Source organism: Sebastes fasciatus, chromosome 1, assembly GCF_043250625.1.
Source record: "Sebastes fasciatus isolate fSebFas1 chromosome 1, fSebFas1.pri, whole genome shotgun sequence".
NCBI lineage: Eukaryota > Metazoa > Chordata > Actinopteri > Perciformes > Sebastidae > Sebastes > Sebastes fasciatus.
This window is the reverse complement of record NC_133795.1, coordinates 18,913,625-18,926,979: the sequence shown is the minus strand read 5'-3', so window position 1 is coordinate 18,926,979 and position 13,355 is coordinate 18,913,625. Positions and strand designations below refer to the sequence as shown.

At 36.2% G+C, this 13,355-nt stretch overlaps 1 protein-coding gene and 1 long non-coding RNA gene across 4 annotated transcripts in view; both read right to left on the bottom strand.

Moving 5' to 3' along the window:
- The window catches only part of LOC141767959 (uncharacterized), a 55,885-nt gene that overhangs the window by 30,896 nt on the left and 11,634 nt on the right, over nucleotides 1–13,355 (bottom strand). For all 3 annotated transcript variants that reach the window (XM_074635735.1, XM_074635746.1, XM_074635757.1), the window contains exon 10: nucleotides 12,999–13,046. In XM_074635735.1, the coding sequence (XP_074491836.1) occupies nucleotides 12,999–13,046 (48 nt within the window). The remainder of the gene's footprint in view (nucleotides 1–12,998; nucleotides 13,047–13,355) is intronic.
- On the bottom strand, nucleotides 9,705–12,683 carry LOC141777263 (uncharacterized). The gene is made up of 4 exons (XR_012595878.1): nucleotides 12,607–12,683; nucleotides 11,549–11,635; nucleotides 11,314–11,332; nucleotides 9,705–9,957 (listed from the first exon to the last, which is right to left on the bottom strand). It is a non-coding gene; the product is annotated as an uncharacterized LOC141777263 (long non-coding RNA).

Genomic DNA, 13,355 nt, shown 5'->3' with positions numbered 1-13,355 from the left:
TCTTCTTCCACAAGATCTACAACAAAAGAAGATGGATTTGTATCTGTCAGCTTCCTGTGTGGACAACTGTGTGGGACGGGGCATTTGTGCAAGGCGGGCAGCAATAGAAGAAAAACATAATTTGTGATTAACTAACGTCACATATAATACATCTGTTATTTTGTTAACTGATGCTGGTTTCACAAGAGTTACAGAAGTGGGAGCACCAGGCCTTTCAGTTTCTTCAAAGAATTTTAAAAATCCTTTATAGAAGTGATCTGTAATAATGTTCTGGATTACGATTTAGAAGTATAACATGTACCTGTGGTCATAGTAAAAGTTGATTTTGTGGAGGCCATGCTTGATTCTACAGGGAACAGATTGGTTTCTGTCAATTTTGTGTGCGTACAAATTAACATTTGGACTATTTCTCTTATTTGTACAATGTCTTAAAGGTACAGGGTGTAGGATTTGGTGGCATCTAATGATTTTGATGATATTCCCTTGATAGCAGGAAAATTATTTTTTACTTGATTTCAGTAAATTTCATGGCACTCTGCCCGTTTATAAGTATCTTATGTGTGAGGGAGACATTTTTGCTCAAACTCAAAGCTAAAAATTAAAAGGCTTCGTCATCTCGAGATCATGCATGTGCCTGTCAAATTTTACATGAATCTGTCCATTGTCTATTTTGAGACATAGTCATGGTTTTCACAGTAGTCAGACCTGTTGCATAACAAACAAACACATATCAGTGAGATACTTACAGTCATCACTTGACACTGGTGTTGCAGGAGGGAAGGGAGAGATAGCACCAGGACTGCTAACAGTCAGACCTAAGAAGCCAGGAAAGAAATATGTACTTATTTATTTATTTATTTATTTATTCACCATAAGACTGTGGATTGCTCTTCACACATACTGTATATCACAGTCTACCTGTGGTCTTTGTAAGTGTCTGCATTGTGTGTGTCATGGTGACACCTGCTCCGTCTTCCTCTTCAGTCTCAGACTGGGCCACTGTTGGTTCTGAAGTTTTCCAGAGACGGTCATGTCCCGTCTGTTGTGGTGGCTTTTGTGTCTCTATGTTGTCTCCCAGAGCTGTGACAGTATGAAAAATGCTTGATTTTCTTTCAAGATAATCTGCAAAAAGATAGATTTGAAAGGCAAGATGTGAGCGAAGTGCTATTGAAGCATTCTGTATGTTCAATCCACAATGACCCAAAGCTCCATTAAAAGGTTTTACATGAATCAACATTCAACTTACTGATTCATAATGATAATTAGGTGTGTCATCTTGGGTGATTGTGAGTTACAATCTAATACAAATCATCACACATAATAAGGAGGAATCTGACAACATGAAAGCAATTTATCAAACAAACAAAAATGTAAACATTAAATGTAACACCAGTGGCATTTTTACCTCCCCCAAGGCCAAGGGCCTTGAAGGTGTTTATGTTTTCATTTTCATGTTTCTCATTCTAAGCTAAGGAAAACACAACGATTCTTAGTTTCAGATGATTATACACTAATGAAAACACAGTTATGAATATTATATTCCATTTCTGCTAATAGATCCCCCGAAATGTTACACACTGTTCCTTTAAGCATAAAACATTTACACACGTGAACATGTAGTGGCATGGCTCTAGGGGTGGCGATGTCGATCGGTCACTCGGTCAACACTTATATCTAAACTTAGCACAGCTAACGTTGACTCAGCTGGTGCTAGTGTTCACATTAATCATAACCTTATTGATTAGCTTATATTGTTAAACTTAGCCAAAACATTTGACCTCAGTTTCAGCTACAGGAAACTGAGCAGCTCCAGACTATATTTCTGTCTGCTTTGGTTCAGGAGAAACACAGGTAATGCTGCCACTGATGTGTTGATTAGTTAAAGACGTCCATGCTGTTATAGAGGGCATCAGCGCTGTAACCTACGTCACTGCTTTTTCCTAACGACTGAGTGGCCGTTTCCATTTGAAAAGTAAAAGCAATTTATCAAACTGACAAAACTGTAAACATAGAAATGCTAAATGTAACACCGGTGACATTTTAATTGGAATTTATTAGATTTATTCAGTTCCTTAAAAACATCTGAAATATAACATCACGTCATTGAATTATCTCCCACTAACACTACATAATAACATATCAAAGAATGGGGAAAATAGTCACTCACTGTGTATGGTGATGGAGGATACGTCACTGTGTAGAGATGGAGAATTTATGTCTCCATGTTTTACAGTGTAATAACATTTCACTTCAACCACAGCTGGTGAACTCTGATGGGACATCCTCAGCAGCTCAGTTCCTGTCAGTGTCTGCAGGCAAGAGCCTTTGGCAGTGTCTCGCCCCACAGTGTAGAAATAACACAGAGACTCAGGAACAGATGATGGAGCCTGACAGTTCAGTGTGACTGAGTCTGTCTCTGTGATCACCGGTGGATTCACTGTCAGTTTAGGTGGAAGATCTGAAAGAGGTAGACATATGTTATATAAATACTTAATAGTTGCATTTATATGATAATATTATCTGATAGAAAACAGTACAGCTGGACATGAAAGACAATAGATCACAGACTGACCTTTTCCTCGAATCTCATGAAAGTAATCTGTTGGAAATATAAAGTGTTAACAATATACAGTAAATAGACATGATAATAATTAATTAATACCTTCACAAAATGTATAATATTAAGACAAAGATATGTTTTATTTGTCCCGATGAGGAAATTAGACTCTGCACTGCAGTTCCACGATACGTTCGCAAATAAACAGCACAGAGCAACAAATCAGGCAATAAGAACACACATAAAATGAAATCCATAATAAAGATAAAACAGTCTTTGTGTAGTTAACATGCTGATACATAATGGCTGACATTATATATTAATGTCATGTTTGCAACTGTGAACCTGCATTAGTTTGTGATAGACTACATTAATAATAATAAAAATAGGTCTATAGGTTTATCTTACACATGAGGATAACTAACAGCAGGCGTCCAGCCATGATGCTAGCTTTGATGTACTCAAGTGTCATTTTGCAGAACTTGCTCTCAGGAAAACCACGGCTAGCACCAAAGCTGAATATAACAAACAAACCAACCACAGAAACACCCACACTTTACATCTACTTGCTTTTTAACACTTTATAAAAAACTTAGAACATGTAATATTTTTAGATCAAGTCTAGCACAGTGTTGGCTAAATGAATAAAATGAAAGAGTTTATTCATCATTTGAAATCTACATTTCACTTCATATTTCTTTCATCATTTTTTGCTCTAGTTGAAGTAAAGTCAATGCCAACATGTTTCCCGTGGACTCTTTTACTTTACATGTACTGCCGGGGGGAAATTGAAATTAAAAACTGATATTAATTGTCCACCTGTCAACTCACCGGGACCCTCAAGACAGTTAATCCGGCTAAAACATGTCACAAATGTACAGAAGCAGTAAGTTGTAAATGCATATACATTTATTTACAATGCATAGTCACAAAAGTCTCCAACAAAATATATCCAGTTACAAAAAATACAGAAAACACATTAGAAAACAGAACAAAATGACAAACAGGAGTAAACTAAACGTTTGTTCTAGTTATATACAACTGGGGGGTCTGAAGAGATCAGACTGTATAGAAGTCTGTGAGAAAATGAGCCTACTTCTCTCTTGATTAATTACCTCAGTAAACATTGTAAAGATGAGTTCATGGTCTTAATTGCTAGTTGCTAGCTTTTATCAATGCAATAATAATAATTATTACTATTATTTGAATTTCAAATCAGCAATCATTCCAAAAGATTCAATATTTCTGTTTTCCATTAGAAGCATTTTTTTGTCAGTTTACTTTAACAACATTCAACAACATTGTGTCTGTGTGCTTGTATCTGCTCGTCAGGTCTTTTCCTTTTCAAAAAAAGTGTCATTTTTTGTGTATTTTATAATAATAATACAATTTTATTTATAAAAAATATGTATATATATTTTAGCATTTTCCCTCATCTTCCCTCCAATTTGCTAAGGACCCCTGACGTCCCCCAACTTTGAAAATCACTCCTATAGATTATACCAGTCAACTTTAAACACAAGGTTTACATTTCTAACAGTTCTTCAGGCCGTCTGCTTTCTCTTTCAATATAAAACATTTTGTGTTTCAGTGTAACTGCACTGTGTTGTACTCCATACCCATCAGGGCTGATGCAGCAGGCTCCGTGGAGATGGTGGTGTACAAATGGTATGTGTCCAACTGGGAAAAGAAAGAAACCAACTGTTGCATATATCAATATATATGGAAAATATATTTAATATAGTCGCTCATGTCAGACTTACAATGTCATTTTGAGACTCCGGTTGCCTGTTCACTTCCTCAGGACCTACTCGAGAGAAAGACACAAAGTCTGTATATCAAATAATACATTTCTCTGAATTAAGACATAAGTCTTCAGTCCAGCTGATTGGATTCAAGAATTTGATGGTCACAAGCAGCTTTACACTTTCAAGTTCACAAAATAAGCTGCTGAGGGAATAATTCTGTACCATTTCTTCTCATACAATATTTTGTTCCCGTGTGAAAAAGAGTTAGACTTGAGCAAAAGAGGTTATTTTTGTCTCAGTACAGTGGTGGTTTCTTCTAAGTGTGGTTTACGCTCATCTCTCGTTTGAGATGCAGCATGTTTGTTCAAGCTGATGATTTCCACAATAGTTATTTTAGTAGCTGTTAGCTACGTGAAGTCTGTTCAACTGAACAAATGTGAAAATGCATTAAATATTTCCTGTTTTTAAGACAAGCTAGAATGTGTGTAAAGGACAAATGTGACTGTTCGTCAGACTGAACACTGAAGCTTACGGCTGGCGGTCAGCACTTCTCACTGATATTCAGAGAACAGTATGTGTGAACACCCACGTAAAAAAATAGATTCTGAGTTCATTAGACAAACAAATCAACATAGTTCTCACCAGTTCTTCTTTTGTTCCAGAGAAATGCAGAAACCAGCAAGATGCAGAGACCCACAGTTACTCCACAACCAGCCACAACTGCTACAAACTTCCCTATCCACGTTTCTGTTTGCATCAATAGAGGCCATAAAGGTGTCAGTCTTGCTGCTCATAACATTAACAAACAGGAAGACATGTGCATAACTAGAGTCTTTCAACCACCAATAACAGTGCACACCAAATATATAAAATGGAAAGCACAGTATTGCTTTGTTACTGAGATAAAGTTACTGAGTAATTTAGACATAATTTAATCACTGAATTCAAGTGCTAAAGAATTACATATACTCACTTGAAGCTGTTTTCAGAGGGGTTGCAGGGTTAGAGCTATCTTTAGTGCCAGGTGTACTAGTTATCAAACCTAGCAAGTGCACAGCCACAAATGCTATTAAAAACCCACAGTAATGCATGTTAACATTTTAATGTGATAATAAGAATATTGTATCTACCTGTTATTTCATCACCAGATCCTGGATTCATAGGAGTCATACAAGTACCTGTTTCTTGAAGGCACAAAAACATATTAACTAAAACTATTGTCTTTGTTTGTGCTGCTACTAAACAAATATTAAAGGGGACATATAATGAAAAACCTTTCAGTGCTTGTGCACGTATATTTGGGTATCTGGAGTGCCTACCAACCCACAAACTGTGAAATAAGAAAACCCAGTCAGTTTTTTGTGGGTTGTCTAGATCAGAAAATATGTGATTAGCATCTGCACAGTAGGAAGGCCAACTTCACACCTACATATCCATCACACACTAGCTGAGTGACCAATCAGCAACCATCGCATTGGTATGTGCTTTGTTAAGACATATTCAATTTACATGTGAATATATTGTATATACTTTAACATTTTCAAAAGAGTCAGTGTGAATTGTTGAAAAACAGAATAATTACCTGATGCTGGTTTCACTGATGTTAGGAAAGTAGAGATAAAACTACCAGTGCTCCTAGGCGTACCAACAGTCCAACCTGGTGAATAAACAAAAGTACATTTCAAAAATACTGAATACACTGAAACACATATAATTAACCAAAGTCACAGTTAATATCTGTCATTTTGTTACCTGATGGTCGTTTTACAGGAGTTACCAGAGTGGAAGCATGAGGCCTGCTAACAGTCAGACCTGGCAAATAAAAAGACAAAGATGTCTTCAGATTTTCAAACTAATTAATATTGAGGTGCTATGTAATAATGTTCTGGACTGGTTCCTTAATATAGAAAATGTCCTGTCTGTGATCATACTATATGTTGGCATCATCAGGGTCATGATTGACTCTCTGTCCAGAATATCTACAGTAAAAGAAGATGGATTTAAGCTGAAAAATTTCCAGTGTACAAATAAATAAATATTTCTGAAGACAACTTCATGGGACAGCCTTATTATTTGTGTATTTGTATTTTGTATATATGCGTAAGTATACAGTGAGAATGTTTGATTCTGATTCTGATGGCACAATGTCTCAATTTTCAAATGACATGAAATTAAAAACAGATGCAGTCATCCTTTAATGCATGTCTAATTTGCGCAGTCCCAATAGAGTGCTGCAGGAATGAGACCTAAAACCCGGATATGAGTTATTTTTTCAATCGATGTTAACTTCCTGGTTGATAACTGTATTAATAAAGTCATAAAGTGCTGTGGGGATTTTTATCAGACTTCCAAAAAAATATCTATCACCTTTACGTTTGTTAAATCAGTGTTTTTCTATTTGTTCTGCAGTTTATAACCCCTAAAAACAAATTCATGCCTGAAATATTACACCACACAACTTTTCTTGTGTCAAAACTGTATCGAAACATAATACTATAATATCAGTAGATGTGGAAAAACTCAGTCACTCACTGCGTATGGTGATGGAGGATGCGTCACTGTGTGGAGATGCATCATTTTTCTCTCCACGCTTTACAATGTAATAACATTTCACTTTAACCTCAGCAGGGGAACTCTGATCTGCCAACAAAAGCAGCTTAGTTCCAGTCAGTGTCTGACGACATGAGAAGCTATTGACAGTTCCTCCACTTAAAATGTAGAAATAACACTGAGACACAGGAACAGATGATGGAGTCTGACAGATCAGTGTGACTGAGTCTGTCTCTGTGATCACCGGTGGATTCACTGTCAGTTTAGGTTGAAGAGATGCTGAAAGTCAAGCAAATGTTGGATTAAACAATTACAAATTTAATTTTTAAAACATAATTTCTGATGGTGAATTTATAATGGCAGAGGATACCCATTGATATTCTTCTAACACTTCCTTTGAGGACTCGAACCCCATGTTGAGAGTCACTTTGTTGTTTGTGCTCATACTGTAGCAAGTTCTTAAAATATAAATCTATAGAAAGATTGCAGTTGATATAAACACTGTTGCCAGGCTTTCAGCACGTACTAAGAGAAGCGACCACATCACACCGATCCTTGCTGCCCTTCACTGGTTACCTGTGAGTTTTAGAATTGATTTTAAGATTTTACTGCCTGTTTTTAAAGCCTTGAATGGTCTGGCTCCTGCCTAAATCTGTGATTTACTGACTCCCTATGAGGCTCTACTAACGGTTCCAAAATACAAACTTGTCAACAAAGGTGACCTCAGCTGTGGAACAAACTCAGTATCTTCCTTTAGATCTCTTCTTAAGACTCACTTTTATATTCTGTCTTTTTCTTAACTGATGGCGCATTGTTGTAACTATTTATATGATTTTATCTTGTATTTATATGATTATATCTAGTTACTTTACTTTACTTTAACTTTAATTACTTTTATCATGCTTTTATTGTAAAGCACTTTGTACACTTGTTTTGAAAGGTGCTATATAAATAAAGTTATTATTATTATAGCAGCAGTGTTCACTCACGTTGTATGGTGATGGAGGATGTGTCACTTTCAGGAGAATATATTTTCTCTCCAAGATCTACAGTGTAATAGCATTTCACTTCAACCTCAGCAGGTGAACTTTTACGTGCCATCTTCAGCAGCTCAGTCCCCGTCAGTGTCTGCAGACAAGAGAAGACTCTGGTAAGTCCTCCACTTAAAGTGTAGAAATAACACTGAGACACAGGAACAGATGATGCAGTCTGACAGTCCAGAGTGACTGTTTCTGTCTCTGTGATCACCGGTGGATTCACTGTCAGTTTAGGTGGAAGAAGAGCTGAAAGGAAAGAGATCTACATATAAAATACTGAATAATTACATTAATATGACAATAATCAAAACTGAGAAATACTGATTAATGTGGAGGAAGTAAAGAAAAATATAATGTACAACAAAACCATGTGTAGAAATAGTCAAATTAATAGCAGACTACACCAAACTTCCCATACAGTGAAAACAGAGACTGACCTTGTCCTAGAATCTCGTGAAAGGAAACTGTTGGAAATATAAAGAGTTAACAATATAAATAGACATGATTATAATTGATTAATACCTTCAACAAAAAGTAGAATATTAAAACTCCATCCAATGTTTAATTCTGTCAAACAGAGGTGAGAGTCAAGATCAAGATATTTATTATTTGTTGGGAAAATTAGACTAAATTTAGACTCTGCACTGCAGTTCCACAGTTTACAAATAAACAGCACAGAGCAACAACACAGGTAATAGGAACACACATAACATGAAATCACCAACTATATAAAGTGTGGATAACATGCAGGTACATAATAGCTGACATTATATATTAATGTTAACCTGCATTAGTTTCTGATAGACTACATTAATAATGAAAAAAATCTATAGGTTTAACTTACACATGAGGATGACAAACAGCAGGCGTCTAGCCATGATGAAGCTGAAGAAGACTGTCCAGATAGAAGATACTTGTATGTCTGACTACATGGACTTCCTGTACTGCGGTTTCATTTTACACTTTTAAACTTGCTCACAGGAAAACCACAGCTAGCACCAGAAGTGAATCACATTAACAGACAGGACACAGAAACACATGTTCACGTGTGTAAAAGTTTTATGCTTAAAGGAACAGTGTGTAACATTTTTGGGGATCTATTAGCAGAAATGGAATATAATATTCATAACTATGTTTTCATTAGTGTATAATCACCTGAAACTAAGAATCGTGTTTTCATTAACTTAGAATGAGCCCTTCATATCTACATAGGGAGCAGGTCCTCTTCACAGAGTCCGCAATGTTGCTCTGCCATTTTTCTACAGTAGCCCAGAACAGACACCACAGTACTGTTATCACAGTAACGTGAGCCACAGAGCAGGAGTGAGCAGAGTGGTACTCAGTTGGTTGCAATCTGCAACCACACCACAAGATGCCGCCAAATCCTACACATTGTGTCTTTGCTCAAAGTAAAAATGCAGATATTTCCAATAAATGTCCAGGGTATTCAAGCATTTTAATTCATGCAACACAAGCTCTGTGGTCTTCCCTTTAGTTGGTAAAATGTCTTATCGGCTGAGTTTTAAGTCATCTTAAAAATTATGTTTCCTTGCAAATGGTTGATTGATTGATTCTGTTTGTTGTTTTGTGTTAAATCATGTTTTGTAGTTGGTTTTTACAGTGTTTTCTGTGTATGTGCATTGTAGGAATTTGTGTACGAGGTACATACTGTATGTGAATCTCTTGTGTAAAGCACTTTGGTACAAAAATACATTTCGTGTTTAAAGCACTATATACTCAACCTCAACTTTTTAAATAAATGGGACTTTTTGTGTATAATGTTTTTATTATTTAAAGCAAGGCGACACATAACACGTTATCTTCTGACCTAGCTTCTGTTTCTATCAATTCAATGAAGTCCAATTTAGCCATTACACCATTCTAGTTTTTGCTCTTTGGGATAATGGTGTAAATAATGTAAACATCACAACTGTACATTAGAAAGCAAAGTGTAAAAAGTTGCAAGAAAAAATATTTTTTGATTTCAAATTGACTTTGGAGTGCTGTACACTGCATCTCTCAGGGCTGATGTAGCTGGCCTCTCTGAGGTGTTGTTGTTGTCACTCTATGAAGAAAAAGAAACAGACATAACTTAACTGCCCTCAGTGAAGTGTAAATGTTTGCCAGCATTATGCATTTATCGAGATATAAAAGTTGCACATGTTTAGTATCTGTCATGCTGAAATATAAGAATGCACATTTTGTACCTGTAATGGCATATTATGCCTGTTCAAATTATGGCCACTAGAGCATTTTAGCAGAACTTGCACCACCAAGTGGCAATGTCTATGAACATCATTGTGATATACCGGTTTTGACAATAACTGTGATATTTAAACATGAAATATTCATATCATGTTAATACACATATGATAATATTGTGTAAATAATCCAGCGCCTCTTAAATAAATCTATATGTACAGTTATGGTCACAGACGCTCTCTCCACCTCCCTACACTTGTATTTTGAGAGTAATTTATTTGCCAAAAAAAGAGACAAAACACACAATTAACAAAGTTTAAAATTAATTTGACTGATAGCATTAATATTATTTAAATTTTTCTATAGATATCACAAAAATATTATTATTGTAAATTCTTTTGACCACGATATCCATGAAATGAAAATCTGATATCCTGACTGCTCTACTATGAGCCTTATGCTACATTAGGAAGAGAGAATCAACTCACCAGTTTTGTATTCATAAGTGACGATAGTGAAGGTTTCATCATAACCACCTTGCAAATCAGTGCTGTTTGCATTTGGTCTAAATGGGGGGGGGGAATAGAAAAACAGGTTTTGTAAAGAGTGTTTCTACATTACAGAGGAGAGCAAAAGCACAGTACACATTTCCAAATGAATATACTGTATTACTCTCCCCAAACATCTAAATTATGTGACTGAAAAGTGTGTATTTCAGGTTCTGCCGGGTAAATATGGAATAAACCTTTCTAACCTGACATGTTGTCACTAGTACTGTATTGATTCCTTCATGTCAACACCTACTTGCTGCTCCACCACTCCAAAATCCTCCTTCTTATGCTTTTTATTTAAGTTTTGTCTTTTTGTTGACTTAACAAGGATCTAGTGTGATATCTGAATTATGTATGCTACCTCATATATGTTTTCAATGTGCTGGAGGTGTTAGTTTCCCAGGCAGAGTTATCACTGCTGCTCAGACTGTTTTGAAAGGTCCCTCAAAGAACTTTATTGCCAAATGTCCATGTGTCCTCAAGCAAGGCACTTAATCTGCAACTGTACCGGTGGAGCAGCTCAGAGGCAGTCAGAAGAGGACTGGACGTCCTGAGCAACTGACAGAATGAATATCTGAAACTAAGACTACAATCCAGAGCAATGACTGAAAAGAAGATACATACTGGTTCTCACTCAAGTTTAATATTTGAGAAATACGATTTCTTACCTCTTGGAAACACCTTCCTCTAGAAAATGCAAAAAAATATAACCAGTGATTATTGATATCAGGAAGCTTCAATATTCCCTAATAAACAGGGATACTGGATGTAGCAGTCATTCTTTTACATTTTGCCACCAGAAACAAATGTAAACTGTCTTTAATTGAAAACAATGTGAAACATTTCCTACAACTGGAGCTGAGTTTTAGAATGAACACATGGTTAATGTTGTTTGATTCTTACCAATACTGCTTTGAGTAAAGAGAAGTACCAATCCAAGCAAGACGACTCCCACAGTCACAACTGCTCCAATCATCAATGTCATCTTATCTGCATTAAGAGAAAATGACATTAACAAGTGCCTGCCTACAGTGTTAACATAAAGGATGGAAGACAATACAACAACAAGACTAAAAACCTTCAGCCCTGCTCTTGGACCTGAGAAATAGTAATGTTCATTACACCCAACAATATGAACGTGTTCATGGAATGAACTTAGTATTGGGGCAAAAATTGGCAGTGCTAGAGGTAATGTTGGGTCACAAGAACTGTCCTATATTGTTTTTATAATTAAATATCAAATCAGTATCAATATCGAAAACTAAATATAGATTAATGACCTGCTTTCAAGAATTTGCAAGGCACACCCTGCTGTTCAAAAATATACTTTAAATATAACAAAAAATGTTTGTGAGCTGGGTCATTACAGCTGCCTTTAATGAACCAGCTGTGCTTATTCAGCTCATCGGTCTATGGGTGCATATACAGTATACCCTACCTATGAGAGTTGCTCAGTGGCACATGAAGCCAAAATGGCTCGACTGCCGAGTGATGAAGTACCCGGATCTTCCGGCGATCTTCCGCAGCCATTGGGCTCATAGAGCACCTTTACCCCCCGCCTCCCAGCCCTCGCTCCAGCCTCGGCCTGGGTCTCATTCACATAAACGGAGGAAGTAAAATAACTCTGGATTCGGCTATTAGTGCATTTTACAACTTTTAGGACCTAATGATTTAAAAGGGCTATTCAAGTGTTCGTAGTTGATTCACCTCAAAAAAAAAATTATCCGCTGATTTACAGATGTCTCTTTCCCAATGTAGGTCTATGGGAAAAAGTATTTTTAGGCCCAATGGCATCACGTGACGGACACAAAAGTTGTAGTACCAAACTACGAAAATTCGCTTCAGTGTGGATACAAGAACAAGCTATCTTTAGTAACAGGCTTACCAACAGTGGGATTTCATAAGAACACAGTGGAAGGTATTTTTGGCATTTTGATGAACTAATTAAAACGTAGGTGTACCTGTTATTTCATCACCAGATGCTGGATTCATTAGAGTTGTGTCAGCAGAGGTCCAGCTACCTGCAGCAGTGAAAGCTTAAGTAATGGAAGACACAAAAACATTAACATTAAAAATCACAAATAGTTGTACTACGGCGTTTATGATGTCGTAGTTCACTTCATTCTCAAATGTATCAATTTAGATGATGTGTTTTAAAACAGGTATTTTAATGAGAACAGAAGTTGTTGAATGATTGTTTTTCCCTTTTTTGCAGTCCCTAGAAAACACTTGAAATATGACGCCATGTCACTGAGTTATAGGCTACACTATAACACAATATGATAATATATGAAAGGAAAGGGAAAACACCAGCACCATTTCCATGCAATAATAAGAATCTTTAGTAGGCTACCTGTTGTTTCATCGGTAGATTCTGGATTCGTAGGAGTCATACTAGTACCTGTTTGTTGAAGGCACAAAAACATATTAACAATAAAACTATATATAATCTTCCTTTGTACTAGGGGTACAAATGTTAAACAGCAAATTATTTTACTTGAACAATGTGGGCTAGCAGTTGCACAATAGCAAGGCTAACTTCACATTTAAGCACATGCATCTCTATCACACACTATCTGAGTAACCAATCAGCAACCATCACCTTAGTATGTGCTTTGACAGAAATAATTACTTTTTATAAACATATTCAGTGTTTCACAATATTACTGTACATAGTGTGTATATAAACACCATGTGAATTGTAGGAAAA